Here is a 25,364-nt window from a genome sequence, read left to right as displayed (position 1 = left end):
ACCCAAAAAAAAAAAAAAAAAAAAAGAAATATTTTAGTAAGTTGACTTCTTATTCCTACTATATTGGATGTCTGAATAATGTTTTTCTTTACAAAGAAAATTATAAGTTGACAATCATCCTTTTGACTATAAAATTTTTGCAACTTATCTTTGTTAGCACCAGAGTAGCAAGTTATTAAAGTTATTAAACACTTTTTGACTCAATAATGAGAAGTCTGAATTTATATAATGATGAGTACAATTTATCCATGTTGTCTGAAGAATAAGTAAATGAGGAATACATTCAATCACTACTGCAGAGCTCTGTATAATTCTTAATTGATACGTTATTCTGTATGAGGTGTTTCTATTTATTTTTAATTTCTTAACATTTCTATTTTGACATCTGTTCTTTGTTTGCTATTTTAGGCAAGTTGCTTTGGCAGATATCATTCTCATCAATAAAACAGACTTGGTTCCAGAAGAGGATTTAAACAAATTACAAACAAAAATTAGGTACAAAACTATAAGTGTGTTAAGTACCTACAAATCCCTATTGTACTATACAAAATATTTTTACCATGACTAATCCTGTAGAAACATAAGGTTACTTCAAAAACCATTAAGGAATCACATATTTTGTTGTTGGCTAATTGACTGTTATATCAATAGTAATATATAAAATTAATCCCCATTGCATGCAGAATATGGTTCAGAATATCATTGATATTCAGGGTCCTCTGACTCCTTCTTTTTCTGTCTTGTCTTTGATGTTTTCCTAATGTCAGACTTTGCTAACTTTACCCAGGATGGTTAATTTACTTTTCCATGGATGTGTCTTGCCAAAACCGTTCTTATAATGTGTTCTCTCTGCCAATCCCGGAATTCCTTTATGTTCTTTTTCTTGCTTTTTAAAAGCAGTTGTATTTCTTTTGTAGAGCCTATTCTCTCTCTCCTTCCCCCTCCTATATGGCATCTTTCCTGATTCGGGTGGTCTCACTTTTCCCTGAATCCTCATTGACTTTATGTGTTCCTTAACTGTCAATTATGCCTTGTCTTCCAGCTTGCTTTAATATCATTAGTGTTCATTGCCAAGGTTGATCAATTAGGACAATATGAATTATACTCAAATATGGGTTATCAGTCATTTTGCTGACTGTTCTAAAGATTCCCATTCCTTTTGAAAACAAAGATAGACTTTTCAGATGAGGTTAGAGCCTTTGTTTTGAGTTATTTTATAAGACCTGAACTAATAAATGCCCTATACAGAAAGACATGCAGTAGCTTTTTATTACTGGTTATTTTTAATGTGTTGGCTCAAAATGATCATTTATAGTATTTATAACTTCTATTGACATCAGACTTAGAATCTGTCATGCCAGCTTATAAAGTATATGTTATAAATCGAATCACTAAAGGTAAGACTCATTAGGAGATTGTTTGCAATGATTAATTATGGAAGAAATTCACACTTTTTCCATATACTTGATCTTATTTTTAATAGTAAAATCCTTAAACCTTACTATAAGAAATTATAATGTCTTCATGTGGAGGGCAGATGGTGTTGCATAGTATGTAAGAACACATGAATTTGCTTGGGTTCTAATCCTTGATCTGTTTCTCACTGTGTTCTTAGGGAACTTATTTAACCTTTTAAAGCCTCATCTGAAAAGGAATATACCTGTTTCATAAGTTTGCTTTGAGTATTGCATGAGACAATGTTGGTAAACTTTACACAGTGCTGGGCACATATTAAGTGCTCTGTTAACTTTATTGTGATTATTATAATTTTTTTCTTAGCTTACATACTAAATTCATATAAGTGAGTAAAAAAGAAAAGAAAGAGAAAAATGGCTGATATTTTTGAAAAATCTAGAAAGGTAAAAGGAATGAATAAAGCTTATTTTTACTTATTTTATTCTAGTCTTCCTTTTTTTTTTTTTAAGTTGGAGTCTCACTCTGTTGCCCAGACTGGAGTGCAGTGGCTGCTCCCGACCACCGCAGCCTCAACCTGCTGGGCTCCGGCGATCCTTCCCCCTCAGCCTTCTAAGTAGCTGGAACTACAGGCGCGCGCTACCACGCCCGGCTAAGTTTTTGATTTATTGTAGAGATGGGGTCTCACCAAGTTGCCCAGGCAGGTCTCAAACCCGTGGACTCAGGCAATTCACTCATCTCAACCTCCCAAGGCGCAGGATTACAGGCTGAGCCATTGAGCCTGTAATCTATTTTTGTTTCTCTTTTCAGAATCTTGTACACCATTGTGATTGCTAGGAAGAACATAATCTATCTAGCAAACATTTTTGGCATAAAAGGAGGATTGTTATTACTTGACTTTTATATCCTCATATTGACTATCTAAGCTGAATCTCTGATACTGGCAATACTATTAAGCAGCTTGTCAACAGTACCAGAAAAGAATTTGGAAGCAGCAGTTTAATAAATTATAGACCCCTTTGGCTTTTACCCTCATTTCTATCAGACTTGTGGTATTGAAAGAAGGTAAACGTGCTTGAGAGGAAATAGCAATCAGATTACAGAGAATATTCAAAAAAGAAGATTAAGAATTTTGTAAAATAGTGGAGTGATTTTTGCCTTAGAGTCATTTTATATGGGAAGCCTTACCATAAGAACAAGTCTGAACAAGTAGCAGGTATATGGGGCAAGTAACCCTAAAGACAGTGGAATTGATGGTATAAAGATAGGTAAATGGGTTATACAGTATGTTGAAAAGGTTTTAACAGGTACTTTTTGGTGCTATAAAAAGAGAGCCATATTCTGTTATTTTAATATTTAAAAAAGGAAGACAGGCATAATGAGTAGAGAGATTAGTTGGGGAACTGAAGAGATTATTATGTAAAGGAACCTGGGATGTCTGACTTAAGAGTTAGTTACTGTGAATTATGAGGACAAGTTGGTCAAAGCCACTTATGACTAGATATTTATTTTTACTGTGTGTGTAGCCATTTTGACATTGTGGTCCTGGGGAAAAATTTGGCTACCAAGAAACATGTCTACTCATTTTAAGGACACTAGAAATGGCCAGGTGTGGTGGCTCACATCTGTAATTGCAGCACTTTGGGAAGCGGAGAGGAGAGGTTTGCCTGAACCCAGAGGTTCGAGGCCAGTCTGGGCAACTTGGCAAGCCCTGATCTCTACAATAAATTAAAAACAAAAACAAAAACAAAATCCCCACTAGAACTACTGGCTACTTATGGATCATTTTTTCTAAAATGAAGTATCTTTTTATTAATTACAAAGTAGCCCCTAATTTGTCAATTCTGCAGTCGAATTTTTGCATATCTTGTTTTCTTAGTGTATAAGTGGAGTATACCTGATTTATAGTTTGAAGGAAAAGAACAATTAGGTTATGTTAAAAAGTAATTTTTGATTTCTATTTTTAGTTTTTTTCGAGTTCCAGATATGTTTCTCTCTGTTTCAGAAATAATGTGCTTTATATCTTTTTAAGTTAATATTTACTTTTTTAACCCTTTCTTCATTTTGTTTCTTATTTCAGATCCATAAATGGACTAGGAAAAATTTTAGAAACACAAAGATCAAGGTACTTTTAAAAAAAACTATTTCTAATACTAGCAACAGATAATTTTAGTTATAGTAATAATAAACATTAAGTAATTGATAGATATGCTTGATTCTAATATAAGAAAGATATAGGTACATTTATTTTAAAAAGGGTAGCCAAAAATACTGTTTTAAATGCTCTTTATAAATTTGTTTGGCATATTTAATTAATACATTTGCCTTTCTTTATAACTAAGTCTACAGAACCCTGAGAACACTATCTAAACTGTGCTTTTGCTTAATTAGGAAAACAGAACTTTCAGCCACTCAAGAGGGCAACTCAGTACAGAAATCAGAAAAAGTAGACTGAGGAATCTTAATTTGAGGTTTTTAATATTTTAGAAAACTTCTTAGTGTTTTGTAGGTACCAAAAAATATGTCGTATAAAAATGCATGTAATCTTTACCTTTAAGCTTCTGATAACTATTTTATTAAGTTTTGATTTTCCATTTTTTGTAGATTCTCTTTTTATTCTGTTCATACAAATGTGCATTACTTTATAAAATAGATGTGCTCTTAAAACATCTGTGAAATGTATTTCTGTAGATTAATCTCTGTTTTTCATTTAATACTATCATGATTTCAGAAAAATTTCTGTGCTGGGTATTTTATTAAGCTTACTTTTTGGTGAGAAAGACTCAGCAGCTGATAAACCAACAATAGGCAGCCAGCAGCTCTGAGGTTCGCAGCTGGCAGTCTAGTGCCACCCAGTCCCTAGCTGAGAGATTCTTTGCTTGGAAGTGCAGCAGAGGCCTTTGCAGAGCGGCTTGTCTGCTATGGCAGAGATTAGAAGTGCTGACAGATTGCCATAAGTGTGAGGCAGTAACAGCAGCAGCTGCTTATATGCATGTGAACAACTGGGGAATTAATTTGGTATGCATTCTCAGGAGCCACTCATCTGCTAGCAGAGGTGGCAGAAGAATGCCCTAAGCGTAGGTCCTCTATAAGGATACGCCAAATGTGCACCCTGCTTTTCAAATTCCAGTGTAGAAAATCTCTTATAATCTAACTTGGACCATGAGCATCTCAGAATCTACTTTCTTCTGTTAACAGTCTACATTTTCTTTCTCCTTAATTTTTCTCTTTACAAAGTGACACACAACTGCATAATACTTAAATAAGCTTTTAAAATCATGTCCATAAGTAGCTGTGGTTCTGTCATAATGGCATTTAATCAGTTCATATTTACAAACACTTTAAGTCAATTTTCTTTTGTTTTTATTTTGGAAATATTCATGTCCTGAATAAAGGTTTCATCTTGATTAGTTTGTTATGTAATCATTTTGTTTGTTTGACATTTCTAACATTTGCTCTGTTATAGAAAATAAAACATACAGTGATTTTTGTTATTTCAAATGAATGAGTGAACAACTGAATATCAAAATCCTTTTTCTTCTGTTTCTTCTGTTTATAGTGTTTACCAGTGCATCTGAGAATCTAGGAACTTTCTGAAATAGTACTTCTTTGCTATGAGGACTGAAGTTGGATTAGAATTCTTTTCAATAAAGATCAGATGTCTGTAATAGAATTCTTACTATTGAGTCATGAATCATATTAAATATTCAATCAAATTCCTAAATACATAGCCTTGAGTCAGGAAAATATTGACAGAGAAGGTGGTTATTGACCTGAGTAGTTGGAGTTTTCCAAATGGATTAGGGAAAGTAGGGATGACTTTCCAGGTATAAAGAAGATGTTGTATTCCTGTGAATATTTTAGAATGACCAGAATATATAGTACCGTGTAGCAGAAAGAAAAAGTGGTATGACTGAAGAGATAGAGAACTTACCACAAAGGGTCTTGAATACTGTGATAAATAGTTTGGATTTCTCCTGTAGGCAGCAAGGAGTTAGTGAAAGATTTAAAAAGCAGCATGATGCTTGAGAAGTGGATTCCATGTGGGGCTATTCTCTGAGGTATTTAGGAAATACAGGAAGAAGGAACAACTTGGGTGATGTGGTGGAAATACGTTTAGAAAATGTGATTAGTTCATTTTGTAAACATTTTTGAGTTTGAGGTGTTTGGAAATTTAGTTCTAGAGTTGAGGACTGAGCTACTGGACAGTAACTACAATTCGTGGATCTAGGACTGGCTGGTGCACCCTGTTTGTGGGATTTACTGGAGTTCTAAAAAATGACCATTAGAAAATATCCCTAGAGAAGCAGCTGCATTCCCAACCCCACCTCAAAGAGCCAGAAACCTCTTCCTTTTCACTCTTTAGACACAGGAGAAATTGAAAGCAGCTCTTCACAGAGAAAGATTAGGTACTCCTGGCAGAGAGAGTTCAGGAAATTGGGGAAAAAATTCAGAAAAATGAACTTCTAAAGTTTTTTCTACTCTTTCTTTGTTTACTTTATTGTCTCATTCAGTTTTAAAATGGTAATGGTCTTAAATTTTTTTTTTTCTATTTTGATGTTTTGTAAGAAATCTGATGTTTTTATCTTTGAAGGAGGAAATGAAATACATTCCATGCCATGGAAATAAGTTTTCTAGTCATTTGCCTTGAATGAATATAAAATTTCTCTTCAGTGACAGTACTAGATTTGGGGAAAGCTCATAGAAACTTTTATCTGGAAGTTTAGTCTTTTTCTCTTTTACCTTTCATTGAAAATTTGGTGAGAAGCTGACTTTTATTATTCTCTAGAAAAGAGTGTAACTTGTCATACAGATGTGTTACTGATCTTTTTTTGGAAACATCAAACAAATCTGGGTATAAGGCAGAATTATCTCTAGGTATTCTCAAGGACACTGTCATAGTTAAACAGTTTATTTAGAAGCTTATGTTTCAAAACTGAATTTGATATTCACAAAATTCGCATGTATAAACTACATTATACTTTAAGCTATTTTCTAAGGTAAAGATGATAAACTTGGGAGGAAACTTAATTCATTTGTGACCTATCAATATAAATATTTGCTCAACTGTGGGAGTGAAAAAGGAAATACGTTTAATGTTAAGACTTTCATCTCTTCGTGTAAATTGATATTTAAAAATTTCTTCATGGGACCTTTACTTCTTTGCTTGATCATTTTCCTAATTCTGCACATCTAGAATGTCCAGAATTTGAAATGTTGTTACAGACTATTAACATGGAATTTTGCAGTATTCTTTTAATAAGACAGGAATTTGTCTGTCTTGTGCCAAGATAAGCATTTGTAATCGAACAGCGTTGTTGCCATGAGTGTGAGTGTGTGACTGACTGTTGAAAATGAGCAAACAGGCACAGCTGGTCAGTCCTAAGTTAAAGAAGATGTTTTATCTCTCATGATTGTGCCTTTTTTTTTTTAAGCTTGAATCTGACAAATGAAGTTTTATTTTCCTTTTGAGAAAATTTAACAAATGTTTGGCAAGCTCTTAGAGTCTAACTTTGAAATTTAATTATACTTTTGCCATTTCCTTTAAACATTCCTTCATTTTACCTTTAAATATGGAGAAATCACTGTTCACTGCTGCTTTATGGGCTTACGTCAAAACTAGACCTCCATCACCAGTCTTTATAAATTTACTTTTATATTTTAAAATGAAATCTAATGCTAATTGTGATGCTATTCTCATCTGATTTGAATCATTGCACTCCTAATAAGGTTTAATTATCACTAAATAATTATAAGATAAATAATGTCTACCCCAATAGACCATTTACTGGGGTCACTCACTTCTTTTTACATGCTACCCCATTCTGAATGAATGAAGTTAAACCACATGTAAATAAGAGTCCCCAGTGACATGATATTTACACATTGGTTGTTGACTGCTCATAGTGAGAGGTAATAAAAGAAATACAAAATTCCAGAGGTGTTTGGAATATACCTGTACTACATGTTATTTCCATTTGTCATTTCTTTTGTTTCATCTTTAGAGTAATAGGCTGCTTGGAAAAATTTCAGTTCTTTAGCTGATTTTCTTTTTGTTATAAACATGTATACTAAAAGCTTATAAATTAAATTTCAGAGTTGAACAGACAATTGAAAGTAAAAAATAAAAAGCTACAGTTTGTTGAGCCAATAACCAAGTAATTTTCAGCCTCGATCCTCTTATATCATCCTCTTGCTCTTATGAATTTTATGTACAAAAATTTTAAGAGTTAGATTTTTTTTCTTGATTAATTGGATATATCTCACAGAATTTCCAACTTGTTCACTTTGGCTTGCTTTCTTTTAGAGTTGATCTCTCTAATGTATTAGATCTTCATGCTTTTGACAGTATCTCTGGAATAAGGTACATTTTCTGTATTTTGATTATTGTTATTGTTATGCACCTTTTGTTCCATAGTTACTGGAATAATTTATACCACTGTGCCCTTGATTTAAGCTTCCTGCCATTCATTTGGCATATAGGCCAATCTTAAAGAGTTGTGTTCTCAAAAATTTTGTTAACTGTTTAGAAATTATGTGTTTTCTTATAGAAATTATAGTATAAATGAATAGTTACTTTAGAGACTAATCATGAATATTTCTATACCAACTATTATGTTTAGTACTTTTTCCATGAGAAAATGCATAGAATACATAGCAAGACCTTATTGCTACAAAAAAATTTAAAAATTAGCTGGGTATGGTGATGTGTACCTGTAATCCCAGCTACTAAGGAGGCTGAGGTGAAAGGATCACCTGGGCCCAGGAAGTCGATCTGTGGTGAGCTGTCATGCCACTGTATTCCAGCCTGGCCAATAGAATGAGACTGATTTAAAAAAAAAACAAAACAAAAAAACCACATTTAGTAATTTAACATGAGCTTGAGGTGCTCATACAAAAAACTCTCTTTCTCTTAATGATTGATTAGTGTTCTGCCTCCTTCTCTAGGAAACTTCTGTGATAATGGAGAGAAGAAAGATTAGTTATTCCTGGACATCAGTATCTTTTTAAAAAAATTGTAATAAGAACACTTAGCTAACTGCGGTGGCTCATGTCTGTAATCCCAATGCTTTGGGAGGTTGAAGCAGGAGGATTGCTTGAGCCTAGGAGTTCGAGACCAGCTTGGGCAACATAGCAATACCTTCCCTCTATAAAAGTGACAAAATAAGCCAGGCTTGGTGGCATGCACCTGTAGTCCCAGTGATTCTGGAAGCTGAGGTGGGAAGATTCCTTGAGCCCATGAGTTTGAAGCTTTAGTGAGCCATGACCGAGACACTGTATTCTAACCTGGGTGACAGAGTAAGATCTCAACTAAAAAAAAAAAAAAATTGCTAATTATGAGCACTAGGACAACATGAAAACACACATAATAAGGGAAAAACAAAATACACATTTTTGCCTAGGTATCATAGCAAGACCTCATCTCTACAAACAAAACTAGAAATTAGCTGGGTGTGGTGGTGTGTACCTGTAATCTCAGCTACTAAGGAGGGCCTAAGAGGTCGATCTGTGGTGAGCTGTCATGCTACTGTATTCCAGCCTGGGCAACAGAATGAGACTGATTCAAAAAAAGAAAAAAAGCACATTTAATAATTTAACATGAGATCTTCCCTCTTAGTAAGTTTAAGTGTACAATACAGTATTGTCAACTATAGGTATGATAATGTGCAGCAGATCTCTGGAACTTAGTAATCTTGTGAAACTGAAACTTCATACCCATTGAAGAGCATCTCCCTATTTCCGCCTCCCCCTAGCCCTGACAACCACCATTCTACACTCTGCTTCTTTGGATTTGACTGTTTTTTAATTACCTGAAATAAGTGAAATCATGGAGTATTTGTCCTTCTGTGACTGACTTCACTTAGCGTAATGTCCTCAAGCTTCATCCAGGTTGTCACATATGGCAGAGTTTTCTTTTTTAAGGCTAAACAGTATTATGTTTTATGTATGTAACATTTACTGTATCCATTTATCTGTTGGTGAACATTTAGGTTGTTCTCACATCTTAGTTATTGCAAATAATGCTGTAGTTACTATCTTTTAAGTCTCGTACATGTTCATATGAGATCATGAAAACGAACACCTCACTGAGTATGAGTATTTTGAATTGGTGAGGCAACTTTGCTTAAGGGTAGATGTGGTGGGTGTTTCTATACTTGAGACTTCTATTTCCCATATATATATGTGTGTGTGTATATATATGTATGTATGTAGGTATATATATATATTTGTAATTTTACTTTAGCCAAACCTTTAAAAACTAATTCTATTTTCAACTAGTTTTTTCCTCCTCAATCTGTAGTATCGTTCACATTTTTAAAAAAGCATCTAGAGTCACCTGTGAGGATAAAGCATGATATTGTGTTTTTTTGGTTTGTTTGTTTGTTTTGAGTCAAGTCTCACTCTCCTAGGCTGGAGTGCAGTGGCATGATCACAGCCCATCACAGCGTCAACCTCGTGGGCTCAAGTGGTCCTCCAGTCTCAGCCTCCTGAATAACTGAGACTACATGCCTGTACCCTCATGCTCTGCTAATTTTTTTGTTTTTAGTTTTTGTAGAGACAAGGTCTCCCTTTGTTACCTAGGCTGGTTTAGAACTCCTGGGCTCAAGCATTCCTCTCGTCTTGGCCTCCCAAAGTGCTGGGAGTACAGTGTGAGCCACCATGCCTGCCCTGATACTGTTTTTTTGTTGGATCCCTTTTACCATTTAAATTGAAGACCTAGAGGTATGGGATAGGCAGAGCCATTATCTCCTCAGAAACTGAAACTCAGAGAGTGAACTTGTACATAACAGTAACAGTCTAGAAGTCTTCAATTGAAAGCTATTTATTTCACCTCGGTGACAGTGTCAGTCTAAGAAGTCAAGTCTTCCATTGAGAGCTGTTTATTGACTCGTAGTCTCTGATGTTGAGGCAGCACGTTTTTAGAGTAAACGTATAACAGGTTAAAATTACAAAGATATTTTTAGGGAACTGGGGGAAAAAATCATTTGCCTTTCTTGTTCCAGTAAGTAGGAAGGCAGGAAAGTTTGATATGCTGAATTACTTATGATTTCTGTTTTTTAAAAATTTTTATAAGTTGCACAAAGCTTAAGGTGACTCCTTGTTGCTTTATGGTAGAAATAGTTATTTCTTTTCAGGCCATCCTGTACAAAGTTGTAAAATCTCCTTTCAGCACCTTGAACCTTTTCTCTCATGACAACTTTAGGTACCCAGGATCACCTATTCTTGATAATGATTGATTATGTTGTATGAAAACACTTCAGAATTACACTAAGTTTTTTCATAGAAAGCTTTTGTGTTTCTAATTTTGAAATGAAAGACTTTTCTACCCTTTAAGTCAATATGGCCCTAAGTATAAACTTGTTTATTCACTTAAAAATGGTCTTTTTTTCTTTTTCATTCTGGCTTTATTAGGGAGATAGGTTGGCATTCGAGTTTTTGCTTTTGCTACCCATGTCTGAAATGACCAGAAGTCTATCCCATGCTAGCCGTTGTCATTTCGATCCTTTTCTTTTTAGTCCAAGGCTCTAGTACATTTCATTTGAGTATTTAATGTGGTTTCATTAGTTAACCATGATCCATTTCTCTCATCCTTCACATCTGGCTCAGAATATATTATTTTATTTGATGCTATGGGCAGTTTTGATGGTTACAGATTCTGTGATACATTCAAATGTGTTTGCAAAGGGGAAAATGAGACAATATTAGGTGAAATTGGCCTTTCTTAGTTCTAAATTTATCTCTTTTGGGTCCAAGAGCTTGCAAGTTGGTTGTCATTTAATTTGTAAAACACTAAAATATTTCTTAGTTGAAACCTTTGTCTTTTCTCATCATACATTGTGGTGTCCTTTAGTATTTTATTCTTAAAATAAGAATTACAGTATGAACTCATTTCCTACTTTGATATTCAGTATATCCGTTTTTGTTTTTTTCTTTTGTCTTACGTCTTTTGCTATAATTTGTTGTGATACTGGTACTTTCATCAAAGTGTTCGTTCTTTATATCATTCTATTTTGGGGGGAGAAATAGAAATGTTGCTAGTTCTAGTTTACTGTGGCAGTAACTAAATTATTGGGGTTTTTTTTTAGAACATTATGATTTATATCTAAAACACTAAACTATTTTAGATTTATACACTGTGTTAGTATAGAAACAAAAATTGTTACAATATTACAAGTTAATGAGAAAAATGAGAATTCTGATGCATGAATTTCAGGTTTTGGTAACATACTTGTTTATGAAACTAGATTACACGTTTTATTTGTATGATAGAGAATAAATTAAGGGCATACAATTCTGAGACTTACTAGGAACTAAATTTAAATGTTCATTGCTAAATTTTTGACTTTGCTGCCTATGAAGTTTTAAGCAGTACTGTCCAACAACATTAACTATTGAACATATGGGAAAAACTTGATTTTTCAAAGATTTTCTAAAGTTATCCCATTTGACACTTGAGCAGTTATAATGCTTTAGTGACACTTAAAGACGTAGATATTTAATGTGATCTCACCCCTGTAGATAAGGCGTTTGCATAACTTTTTTTGTGCTTAGCAACTAAGCTGAAGAATCCTTTCCTTAGCAACCAGCTGGGAAGGATTTAATTTGACACTCTCCCTACTCTGACCCCCCAGTGAGACTCATTCCCTCCAACAGTTCCTGCAAGCCCTTTCTCTTTCCTAAACTTGTGGCCACCAATTTACCCCTCACTGTTCTTAAGGGCAAAACATCTGCAAGGTTTTAAGCCCTTTCCCCCTCCTATTCTGTCCCCCATCAGTGTCTAAATGTATGCTACAGTTGTTATGGTTGTAATTTGTTATGCCATATTGATCTTCCTGTTCTTTTCATATCAGAACAATGCATTTTTAAGATTCTGACTTTTTGTTTTCTTTCAACTGGTAACTGACAATATAGAAGATTTATATTTATGGATACCATTTGTTTTTAACTAATAGATATGTTCAAGGGACCGCATTGATAAAGGAACATTTACCCTTCTAGCCTTTTTCAGGTGCCAGCATTATTTTTTTATGATTGTGTATATTTTTCTAAACCTGTATTCAACCTATTTGGTAAACCTACTAACATATTTAGCCATATGAAATAGTGTTGCTAAAAGATTATCTTTTCTCCTTATTGTGTATATATGTATGTATGTGGATGTGTATGTATTTTTAAGAAATTTTTATAATACGCAATCTGCCAGCTTTTCTCTATTAGAGTTTGTGAACGGCATGTAATATTGCAACTATGGAATAGATTCAGTTATAGAAAGTCTCTTTTTTATTTAGCTTTGTGTTGCTAAATAATGTGTAAAGTTAAATCAGAAGTGTATTGATCTTTGAATATATAATCAGTTGTTCTTAGTTTGCAGAAAAAACTTGAACATATTCCAGCAACACAACCTCATCTTGATCAGGTAAAAAAAAATCTTAAAAAATGTTCTTGAAGTATCTCTTTATCTAAGTTGGCTATGTTTAGGACTTTTTTATTAGAACTCTCTGTAAAATGTTGTTTTTGAACTCTGGTTTTCATAATTTGGAATGCATTTGAGATCATCTGATCCTACTTCTTCGCACTTAGTAGCAATTCATCAAGCCAGAGTTGTTTAGAATCTTAAGAAATGGTGCTCTCTAGCCTCTCCGTTCTGTAGGACACTCAGCATATTTTGATCAGTCCTGATGGGAATTACTATTTAAAAACAGCCTAGGGGGGTGATATGCAGTCTATTTAACTATGTTGAACTAACTGATTAAGGAGAAGTCTGGTATACACATGGTTTATTTAAATAAAAATTGACTTTGAGCTTTGCCTTTAGGTAGCACTAAATTTGAACTCCTTAAAGTGTTTTTCATACTCTAAAATTCTAATCCCTAAGGTTATGTTTAACATGCTAGGAACAAACTAAATATATTTTCACAGTACCCCTGTTTCTGTAAAGTACATCTTAGCATAGATCATAGAACTTAAGATAACTTCTTTGTTTCATTTTAAACTCTGGAGGAGTGAGGTGGGGTAGGGTGGATGTGTGAGTGAGCAGTGTGCCTGGTTTTTCTCCTCTTTCTGGGAGTGATCACAGAGTTCTTGAATTATTTGTAATAGTTGTAATAGGGCCAAGGTAAAAGGCCACTTGTTCTTTTCTTTTTTATTTTTTAGTTGGTGTCTCACTCTGTCACCCAGGATGTAGGGCAGTGGCATGATCACTGCACTCACCGAAGTCTGGACCTCCTGGGCTTAGGCCGTTGCTTCTCAGTTTCCCAAGTAGCTGAGACTACAGGCATGCGCCATCACACCCAACTAATTTTTTATTTTTTGTAGAGACAAGTCTAGGTTGATCACAAACTCCCGAGCTCAAGCAGTTCTCCTATTGTTTCCTCCCAAAGTGCTGGGATTACAGGTGTCAGCTATCACGCTCTGCCCATTTGTTAATTTGTATCCATTTTAGCTCATATTTATGGGGAGCTATACTAGTATGTTATGGCGTCTTTCTCTGAGAAACTTATTTTAATAGGATATGCATCTTCATCTATCTTTAAAATTAGTGAATGGGAGAAATACAAGTCCTCAGATAGAATTTTTCAAAGAAATTAGCTATTTATGATAGTCAATATCAGTCATAAAAATGACCTTTTAGCACATTCTTACTTAGCTCTTGGGTAAAGGACATTATACTAGGAGTCATAGAGTTTAACAAATGTAGAAAATGTAGTACTCATTAGAACATATATAGTGGCCAGTATCTACACCCATAGTATTTTGAATGTATTCCTATCATGGCATTTATAGTGCCTTGCAGTTTGTACTGAAATGTTTTTCCCTTACATTAGTCTATAAATTACTTAAATAAAAACTCTTCATTGCTTAGCACAGGGCTTGGTATGTGACAGGTGCTTAGTGAATATTTGCTAAAAGAATGAAAAGCTATGACTCTCAAATGTGTATAAATCAGCATCACCTATAGAACTTTTTAAAAAAAATTAGATAGTTAGTGTCCCTCACTCCTCAGTCTCCAGGATTGGGGCTTGGGTATGTGCGTATTTATGTGTATTTTTAACATTTTATTATGGAGATTTTCAGAGATACACAAAAGTAAATAAAATAGTAATATAAACACCTTGTATGTATCACCCAGTTTAAATGGCATCAACATTTTCCCAGTTTTATTTCATCTGTCCTCCCAACATTTATTTTGCTGGAGTATTAAAAATATTTTTAACAGAAAATTTTAGATTTACATAAAAGTAGGATAGTATAATTAGCCTATATGTACGTATCACCCTTGCTGGAGTGTGTTAAACCAAGTCCTAGACATTATGTCATTTTACCAATAAATACAGTGTGTCCATATTTTTTAAGATCTACAGGAGATTCTTATGCACTTTCCTGCTTTAGATAAATAAATATAGGGCAAAATGTAGTATCACAGATAAAGGGTCACAGGATTCAGGGGCATGGACCATCTCATTTGGTTTCGTGGCTCTGAGGTATACAGGAGGAAATATATCTTTTCCTTACCCATCACTAGATTCATGGCTTAGGTCTGTGTAACAAGATACATCAACAAGAGAAAAGCACTCAAAATTTTATTTAGTAAGTTTTACATGAAATGAAAGCCTTCATAAGGAAATGGAGACCCGGAAAAAAAAAAAAAAGGATAAACCTGTCCTGTGTATTTTTTATATTAGTTATGATATAGAAGTGGAAAGTCATGGAAAAGTATAACTGGATAAGAAAATATAATCTAATGGTTATAAACTAAATGGTTATTTGTTCAGATTTTCCTCCATGACCCCTTTGTCTTTAGAGATAAGGATGTTCCTTTCCTTTGCGTATAGGGAGGGCAACGAGAGTCTGATGATGTGTCTCAGGGGAAAAAGGTAGGAGAAGGTAAAAGTGACCTTCCTACCGCTGCTACTTTCTCAAATATTGAGGTGCCATATTTGGGTTAGTGTGCCTGAACTCCAGCAGAGGCTTCATGAAAGATAATTGTTTTATATGTATATATACACACATATATATAAAAGCTTGCAAGTTTTTAGTGTACAATTCAGGTATCTTTACATATATTTGTATCTGTATATCTGTCTTGTGTGCACACAAACACATATCCTTGTAACTCTCACTCAGATCAAGATATAAAGCAGCAGTCCCCAACCTTTTGGGGACTGGTTTCATGGAAAACAATGTTTTCATGGACCAGAAGGTGAGGAGGATGGTTTCGGGATTATTCAAGCACATTACATTTATTGGGCACTTGATTTCTATTATTATTACATTGTAGTATATAATGAAATAATTATACAACTCACCATAATGCAGAATCATTGGGATCCCTGAGCTTGTTTTCCTGCAACTAGATAATCCCATCTGGGGCTGATGGGAGATAACAACACCTGAAGTATGTTGCTTATGTCCAGTATACTCCATAAACTGGTTGCTGTCACTGCAGGAAACTCTGCTTCACAAAGATAGGATGTTGGAAATTGAAGCAGGCTTTTCAGTGCTTTGGTGGCAATCTCAGGATATTCCGCCCTGACTCTAATCCAGAACATATGGAGATTTGAAGTTGTAGCAAAAATACTTTTAAGGCCACTGTTATTTGCAGTCTCAAGCAGTTGATCCTCTTCTAGCATGTATGCCGGAGACCAGCTCCAGCCGGGTTCAGGGTACCCCAAAGGTAGAGACGGCGTCAGTGACTAGGGGGAAGAAGAAAGAGAGAAAGAGAGAGAGAGAGAAAGAAAGAGACTGGACTCCAGTCTAGTGCAGAAGCCGTTTAATGGAAATTACATTAAACGGTCTTTTATACACAGTCGGGTATGTGAGGGGCGTTCCCCACCCACCGGATGTTCTTTCAGGTATAATTCCATAACCTAATTGATGAAACCTTAATCCATTTATTCAACTTCAATAAATCCTAAGATCATGACCCAGAAGCCTGTGACCACCAATACTAAGGCTCTTAGATGTGACCCGAGTTTGAATTGTAAGTTGTGTGAAAGCCAAAACTGCAGTTTGTGGAAGAATGGGAGCAATGCGCTTCTAAAGTTAGCTTGTGTTCGTCCCGGTCTCAGAGTTTTTATGTTTGGAGTTCACAGGAGCTTAATCTGGTTAGTGCTGAGTAGAAAGGAGGAGGAAATGGGGTCAATAGCTCCCGGACGCATCCTAGTGGTCTCGGGGTCAACGGCCCATCCTGATCCCTAACACTCAGTGGGCCTCCGTGGCCGGCTCCCAACACATGTACAAAGTCAATTCACCTGCTTATTCACAAATGGGTGGCGGATCCATTCTTTGCCAGCTCGGGGGTCTCTTGTGGTTGGGAAGTAATGCTCAACTCTTTTGAAAACTGAGATAAGCGATCATGCACCAGCTAGTAGAAAGAAGGCCCTGGCTCGGTCTCTTTTAAAATTTCTGCTAATGCTTGAAACATGCCAAAAAACCAATGTTCACTCATCCCCCACATAATTCCAGTTTGACTTTGAATATAGTCATTTTATCTGCCAACGTGAACACAGTTGTTGCTCTCCCTTGAAGTGACAGATTGAGTTTGTTGAGCAGGTTGAATATAAGTCACACAGTAAGCAAGTTTTGTGACCCATTCTGTGTCATTGAGACGTGCTGCCAGTGGTGACTGTTCTTCTTTTTTCTTTTCTCTTTTTGAGTCGGAATCTCACTCTGTCACCCAGGCTGGAGTGCAGTGGCACGCTCATGGCCACTGCAGCCTCAACCTGCTCTGTTCAGGCAATCCTTCCGCTTCAGCCTTCCAAGTAGCTGAAACCACAGGCTAGTGCCACCACACTCAGCTATTTTTTGTTTGTTTGTTTGTTTTTTTGAGTTGGAGTCTCATTTTGTCACCCGGGCTGGAGTGCAGTGGCCGCTCCCGGCCACCACAACCTTGACCTGCTGGGCTCCAGTGATCCTTCTGCCTCAGCCTTCCAAGTAGCCAGAATTACAGGCATGCGCTACCATGCCCGGCTGATTTTTTGATTTATTGTAGAGATGAGGTCTCACTGCCCAGGCAGGTCTCGAACCTGCGGGCTCAGGCAATCTGCTCACCTCAGCCTCCCAAAGGTGCGGGATTACAGGCTGAGCCACCGAGCCCGGCCACTCAGCTATTTTTTTTAAAATTTATTGTAAAGACAAGGTCTCACCAATGTGCCCAGGCTGGTCTCGAACCTGTGGGCTCAGGCAGTTCTCTCGCCTCCATCTCCCAAAGTGCTGGGATCACAGGTGTGAGCCACCACGCTTGGTGGTGACTGTTTTTCTAAAATAAATCTCTGGAGCAGTTCTTATAACTCAAAAACTTTGACCAGTGATCTACCTTTAGAAAACCATCCTACTTCTGTGTATAAGAGAAGATGTGTGGGCTCTGTGTCCATCTCCTCACAGAGCTGCACAAACAGACATGAGTTAAGGGCATGTACTTTAATGTGGTTGATAATTTTAATCAAATCCTGTAAAACGTGGTTAAGTTTAGATGACATTTTCAGCTAGCCAGCATTTCTCTGTGAATGACACAGTGCATAGACTCACACTTAGAAGTGACCTCTTTGACCCAAGTAGTGACACTAGGAAGCCATCTAGTTGTGGCAGCCGCTCTGTCTGTGCATATACTGACACAAAATGACCAATTCAGTGCTTCTGATATGTAATCATTCAAAGACTTTGATAGTTCAGCAGCTGTGATATTGGTTGGCAGCAAAAGTGCACATAACATATCCTATGCACATCCTCCTTAAAAAGAGGTATCACACAAAAACAAGTGTTGTTGTCAACATCAGTAGACTCATCAACCTGGATTGCGTTCCATAGTAATTCATTAACCCTTCCTAGCAATTGTGCCTCAATATCTTCTGCTATTTCATTAGCATGTCTAGTTATGGTGCTAGCTGAACCAGGAACACATGCCACCTTTTGAACTGAAGCTTCTCCTAAAAGTTCATGACATATGTCCTTAGCAGTAGGCAGGATCAACTCTTCACCAATAGTAAAGGGCTTATTAGCTTTGGCATTGAGGTTAATCACTAAGAATGATACTCTCAGTGCAGACACATTTGATGAAGTGTGGCCTTCAATAATTGCTTCTGTTCTTTATATTCATGCTTGCTTTCTCTCTCTCTCTCTCTCTCCAAAGGCTTGTTTTTTTAATGCAGGGTGCTTGATCTCCATGTGGCGAAGCAGTTTTGAAGGTTTCATGGCTTTGGTAGATAGCCAGTTGCTACATATTGTACAAAGCAGGCTTGGAGACTGTGAATCACCTGTTGCAATGAACCTATAATTTAAGTAGAACTCTTGACATTTTCTTTTAAATGCAGCTTTCTTTTTGTTGGCAGTCTTAGAGTGTTCTGCTGTCTTTGGGTCTTTCCCCCTTTTCAAAGAAGCTCTCCAGTGACATTTGTTTTTTACTCATTTTGGTTACAGTTAGTTTGTCAGTTTACCAAAACTGTGACTGAGACATTTGTGCAGTGCAGGACAGAGGTATGGATGGAAGTGGTAAATAAAATAATGGGCGGGATAATAATAATGCATGCACAGACTAAAATGAGTGTTGAATTCTGACTTAAAGCCTGCCACCAGATGCAGCTGTACAATTAAAGTACATCAACTCACTTACCACTCACTGATAGAATTTGGATATGAGTCTGCAAGCAATTGATTATTATGGTTTCTGTGCAGTCAAACCTCACTGCTGATGTTAGTCTGTATTTGCATCCACTCCCTAGTGCTAACATCACTGTCTTAGCTCTACCTCAGATCATCAGGCATTAGATTCTCATAAGGAACACATACCTTAGATCCTTTGCATGTGCAGTTTACAATAGAGTTTGTACTCCTTTGAGAATCTAATGCCACTGCTGATCTGACAGGAGGCTGTAATGCGAGCAGTGGGGAGTGACTGCAAATACAGATGAAGCTTTGCTCACCTGCCACTCACCTCCTATGTTACCCATTTCCTAACAGGTCATAGACTGGTACTGGTCTGTTGCCCGGGGGGGTAGAGTCCCCCGATATAAATGATTTCCAAAATTTGCCCCTTCCCAAAGAAGGGGTAACTGCTATTTTGACTTATATGCCAGAAAATAACCTTGAACTGTTAGGGGTTTTGGGGTAGGAAGAAGTAAGGAAACTAGCAATCCAGATATTTAAAACAGTTTTCCAGATGAGCAAGTCTCTAGTACAGAAGTCTTAGTGGACGGTTAGTACAGGAATCCTGGCCTAAGGGTTTTACTTTACTAGGCAAAGGGAGCTCATGCTGTGCTACCTGGTAGTTCAGCAATAGGCTGTACGTGTTTGTGGCCTAGGACTAATAGGCTATGTCATATAGCCTAGGTGTGTAGGATACTGTCCCATCTAGATTTGTGTACGCATACTCTGTGATAGTTACACAATGACAGAATCACCCAATGATGCAATTCTCTGTACGTGTCCATGACTATACTTTTAAAATCATTTAAAACCCCACTTAATATGAGATCTACCCTCTTCTCAAATTTTTAAGTGCATGATACATATTGTTAACCGTTGTGCAGTAGAACTTTCTCATCTTGCATGACTAAAACTATACCCATTTAACATCGATTCCCCATTTCTTCCTCTCTTCAGCCCCTATTTGCCAGCATTTTACCTTCTGATTCTATGAGCTTGACTATTTAGATACCTGATATAAGTGGAATGATTCAGTATTTGTACTTCTGTGACAGGCTTATTTCACTTAGCATAATGTCCTCAAGATTCATCCATGTTATAGCATATGACAGGATTTGTTTAAGACTGAATAATATTCCATGGTTTGTGTATGCTGCATTTACTTTTTTAATCTGTCCATGGGCATGGTGGCCATTTAGGGTTTTTTTTACCTTTTGAGTGTTGTGAAAAAATTAGTACTTTTAACTTTTTAAAGTTTCACATTTTAAAGTACCACTTGAAACTTCTTTTAAGTTACCTTGTACCTCTCATATCAAGCAAGAAAGCACTGTCTGCTTTTCCTACTACTACTAACAACAGAGATTAAATGTCGAATGTATTTGTGCTTAAGTTGGTCTTTAATACTAACTTTTAGCTATTCTGTAAGTTTGAATGAACAGTTTTGATTTTTTTCATATTTTCTATTGTAAGCCTATATGATTTTCTAATGGTGAGTAAAATTGCTAGGCCAGATACACAGTTCTAGGAAGTCATGCAAAGCTGTGCTTTAGTGTATTCTTTCTGCTTGTTTTAAGCCATTTTGAGCTTGGCTTTTGGGCCCCATATTATGAAAGGTGGGGTTTGTGTTTTTATAATGTTATAATAATGTTAGCACTTGTGGATTTTCATCACAGAGTTTGAAATTGTGGGTTATATTGGCAAAGAGAGGTTTGGGTCTTAATTACGTGGCCTGTTAGAGGAAATCTTAAGCTTCTGGGTTTTAAGAGTAGATGGCGAGAGGTTTATCAACATTAGGAAGAAAAATCCCAAAGTTAATATTCTAAAAATGATGTCACTCTGGCTAAAGCTAAAGACACTGTTGTTCTGCCATGCTCACCTCTAAGACCTCTTCTCCCCTTGGCATGTGCTTACTCAGAGATAAACCAAGCCTTCCTTTTGTAGTTTTTCTCAAGAGAGCAGATTTATACTTTTATTTCTTAAGTTTTACTTCTGGTTCTGGGTAGTTTATTTTTTTAAGCCTCTCCCACCCCCCATTTGTAAATACGAGTAGTTATCTCTACTTGCCAAGGTTGTTGTGAAGAGTAAATGAAAAGCTGAAATGAGGTGACTCAGGCAAAAGTACCAGGCCCAGTGTATATCAGCACACTATGGATGTTACATTCATTCTTATTGCTGAGAATCCAGGAAAAAAATGAATTAAATAATGAGAACGCTTTCATGGGGGTTTTTTGAGTAAAATTTTTTTACATAAGACAATATTTTGTGTAAATACAAAACCATTGGTCAACTCAATAAAATATAGAAAATGAAATTGCTAGTTTCAAAAATCAGAACATATAGTGAGAATATTATAATACCTAATATATACTGTTAGCCAACATAAAACTCCATAAGTATGTTCCTTACTTTTCATCCTAAAACTTGTGATTTTTAAAAATATGTTGATATTACTATGAAAAATCATTATTGCTTATTTCTCTTGATTTACAGAGTATTGTTACAATCACATTTGAAGTACCAGGAAATGCAAAGGAAGAAAGTCTAAATGTATTTATTCAGGTGAATGCAATTTTTAACTGATTAATGTTGTATCCACTGTTTTGTTACATAGTTGTTGCTATTAGCAATGGTTGGTCTTATTAAAATATGTCACTTGATGCAGAATCTCCTGTGGGAAAAGAATGTGAGAAACAAGGATGATCACTGCATGGAGGTCATACGGCTAAAGGTGCAGTATGCAGCTCACTGTTGTGGACTTTTGGACAAAGTCCTTCTCTTGGCTTTTGTATGAAAATCGTATTTGGCTTTATACACTGAGTTTGCCTACTTTGCCTACTTTCGTTTTTCTTTATCATTTTCATTGCTGAAAAGGAGCTTTGGAAATCACTGCATAAAGCGCAATTTATTTGCACACCTTCATTTTAGTGTTGCAGCTACAACAACCTATGTGCTTTGAAATGTTACCTCCTGCTCTCTATTCCCAGGTGTTATGAGTAGTTTTCTGGCTAATGAGCTTGATTCTGTCAAAACTCCTCCTCTTGGGATCCAGACTGGTCACTTAGAGAAAACTGTTTTCCAAGAAAGCTTCAAACTAAAAAGAAATTCAACAGAGAAAAAATGTTGAAAATCTTCCAGCTGCAGAACGTAACGCTTTATATATTTAGCAGATACTAAATATTTGTCAAAGTCCAAACAAAGTTACAAAGGACTAGGATAATTCTTATTCTGTGTTTGGAAACTAATTCATATTACTTGACATTTGTCATGAAAGGTGTTTTTTCCAGGAGGCAGTGGTTGTAGGTGTATGTTTAACCAATCAACAGTTATTTGAGTGTCTACTCTTGTGTGTCCACAAATGTGCATAAAGTTTTTGTTACTACCGTTTATTTTTATTACTGCTAGTAGCTGGATTCTCTCTCCAATTAGCAAGTGACTTCCTGGGGTCACTAGAATGACAGAGGTTGGGGCACTGACCTTCAGATTTAGATTTCTTCACCCGCTGTCCTGGTTCTATCTGAGATCAGCTCCACAGAGCGAAACAGGTGAATCCCTATCTATTTCCAAATCATTCCCATTCAGAGGAACTAAGCCAGATTCTGTTGCTTTATCGACTAGATGCCATGATTCTCATTGGCAGAGTGTATTTCTTTTTGTAGCTGCTTTTATCGCCTAGTATTTGAATGGGAGGTGGTTACATATAAAATCAGCAGTTTGAGCATTTACATTAATGCTGTCACCAAGTTAAGTGGCTTGCCTTGTACCATTCCAGTTTGATTTTGTCCTTAGATGTATGACAGATTTTCTGCAGTTGTCCTCTTTGGTTCTTCTTTGGCCTTTCTCATCACAACACTGAGGGATTCTGAGGCAAAACAATCTACTTCATAGCTTTCCTTCTCTTTCCTGGTACAAAATATTAGTCTTATAGTCATCAACTTGCTTAAAATGTTAACTCTTATAACAGCTTCAAATTGTTTATACAAGTAACACAAAATTGCAGTTCTTTCTAGGGAGTTTGTTATTACAGAAATTCAAATTTGAAAAGCAGAACACCAGACTCGATATAGGAAAAGAAAAACCAGAAGGAAATACACCCAAAATACACAAATAGGCCAAAAATAAACAAAAATTATGTGGCGGGAATGACTAAGAGAGGTTTGTTTCCTACTATTTTAGAAAATTCTTTATGTATGGCAAATATATATAACCATTATTTTAGAGAAATTAGTTGCATAGAAGCCAGTTTATCAGATATTTTGTTTCTCATTTCTGAAAAGCAATGCAAAATGAATTTTACCCAGATAAATATAATCGTTTTTTCTTTATTTCATCATTATCTACTCCATTGATTGCAACCCATTTCTAAAACAAATTATCTAGTATTACCTAAATTCTTTCACTTCTCAAATGTTCCCACTAAAACTGTGAAACAAATATAAAATCCTTAAAAATAAAATTAGGGTATGATGCATAACATGTTTTGTCATTTTGTTTCAGGTTTTGGTTGTGATAACACTGAAAGACATCCTAATAGTGTATTAATTTTATCATTAGAAAAAGATTATTTTAAAAAATTAATGCATAGAAACCTTTTTTAAAAAAATTAGAGGTTTTGAGAAACTTTTAAAAACTAAAATTAAATAATTTTCACATCTTTAAGAGTTTGTATTTTGAAAAGGACTAGCAGTAATTAATCATCATTGATGTTCCATTTCTGCTTTTAAACTTGAGCTGAGGCTAATAATCAGTCAATTCTCCTTTGAGCAGGGGCTGGTGTCAATCAAAGACAAACTACAACAAGTGATTGTCCAAGGTGTCCATGAGCTCTATGATCTGGAAGAGACTCCAGTGACCTGGAAAGATGACACTGAGAGAACAAATCGATTGGTCCTTATTGGTAAGCAGCATAGGATTAAATTTCTAAAGCAAAATAAAAAATAGATTGGAAAGGAATATAATGTGTCACTCAAGCAATATTAACCAATCAAATCCCTGTTTGAAACTACATAGGCTTGTGGTCAATGTATTTGTTTTTATCATGTGATAACTCTCATAAGAACTTGTTAGGTCTTTTACTCTTTTTCAAACAATATTAGAAAAGTGACTAATCCAAGCAACAATTTGGCTTTGAGGGGCTTACCTAGAAAGTTAAAGAAGGAATCACTCAATTACTATTATGTTTGTAAATTTCTGAAGATCATCAAACGTTTAATGATCTGTGTCATTTCAATAAGCATAATATAATTACACTATGTTTTGTTTTGTTTGCAGGCAGGAATTTAGATAAGGATATCCTTAAACAGCTATTTATAACTACTGTGGCAGAAGCAGAAAAACAGTGGACAGTACATTTCAAAGAAGATCAAGTTTGTCTATAACACTAAGAAGCATTTCTTATCAAAAGGATTGGATGATAAAAATGAGAATAAGTTTCCTACTGGGTGTGCTTCAAACATCTATTCGTTACTTTTGTGATTAATTCCAGTATATTTTAAAATAATATTTATTTTACAGAATACATAAAACTTAGTAAATCAGTACTGTAATATATTTGACATTCATACAATAAAATATCCTCTATCCTCTGGAGTATGTTTTGTTTTGGAGGAAGGTATTTCACAAAAATATCTTTCACGGTTGGTTTTGGAGTTTACATATGCTGAATTTCTCGCTCATGGAAGTTATCTATAGTAATGGTGATAATGCCGTCTTCAACATTGTCATTTTTCCTTAGAACTTCAGTTGATTGCAGAGATATAGTGATTATAATATTAACACAGATTTTTAAAAAGCAAGTAAATAATATCACCCCTTTTATTAATCGAAGTAAAGTTTTGTTGTGGCTAGAGATTTAAAGGTGGAAGAAATCTGAGTCAAATAAATTAATTTAAAGTATCTCTTATTCTTAATCAATGCTAAGCCTTATTGATAGTTGGTGTAATGAAACTTTAGCCATTTATTTTTAGTATATTTAGAGGATCCTAATTGTAGAGCTTTAAGTTTTAATTAGATTTTACAACTGATATCAAATTCATCTTGGTTTTGTTGAACTTTAGTTTTTAATATAAGCTGAAAAGTGATGAGGTATAAGATTTCAGCTGTAACTACAGAAAACGTGATAGTTTAACAATCTTTATATAAGTGGTTGGTGTGTATGTATACAATGACTTATTTTTCTCCTATTTCTACTAAAGGCCAAGTCAGCATAACTATCTCCAATTGTAAGAGAAAGCATAGATGAAACTTAAAGAGCATTTTTCCAGACTAATGGTTATTAAAAATCAGAGACAGCTGTCAAAATGGCTTTTGGA

The 25,364-nt window shown here is 35.5% G+C and overlaps 1 protein-coding gene across 6 annotated transcripts in view; it reads left to right on the top strand.

The window, feature by feature from the left end:
- Nucleotides 1-24,642, top strand: part of LOC103268483 (COBW domain-containing protein 3) — a 50,732-nt gene extending 26,090 nt beyond the window's left edge. The window contains exons 8-15 of one of the 6 annotated variants that reach the window (XR_504821.1): nt 409-495; nt 3,494-3,538; nt 7,721-7,777; nt 12,781-12,832; nt 21,547-21,615; nt 21,719-21,784; nt 22,459-22,598; nt 23,821-23,906. Coding sequence is in view for 5 of the 6 variants with exons in the window: in XM_021716558.1 (XP_021572233.1) it covers nt 409-495; nt 3,494-3,538; nt 7,721-7,777; nt 12,781-12,832; nt 21,547-21,615; nt 21,719-21,784; nt 23,821-23,950; nt 24,325-24,431 (613 nt within the window). In the remaining variant the exon portion in view is untranslated. Of the gene's footprint in view, nt 1-408; nt 496-3,493; nt 3,539-7,720; nt 7,778-12,780; nt 12,833-21,546; nt 21,616-21,718; nt 21,785-22,458; nt 22,599-23,820; nt 23,951-24,324 lie in introns of those variants that run through there. The other 5 variants (XM_021716558.1, XM_008066063.1, XM_021716559.1 and 2 more) reach the window with 5 other exon arrangements.
- Nucleotides 24,643-25,364: the final 722 nt, after the last annotated feature.

The sequence above is a fragment of the Carlito syrichta genome, unplaced genomic scaffold (assembly GCF_000164805.1).
Source record: "Carlito syrichta isolate Samal-C Ts95f unplaced genomic scaffold, Tarsius_syrichta-2.0.1 Scaffold308839, whole genome shotgun sequence".
Taxonomy (NCBI): Eukaryota; Metazoa; Chordata; class Mammalia; order Primates; family Tarsiidae; genus Carlito; species Carlito syrichta.
This window is presented reverse-complemented; position numbering and strand designations above follow the sequence as displayed.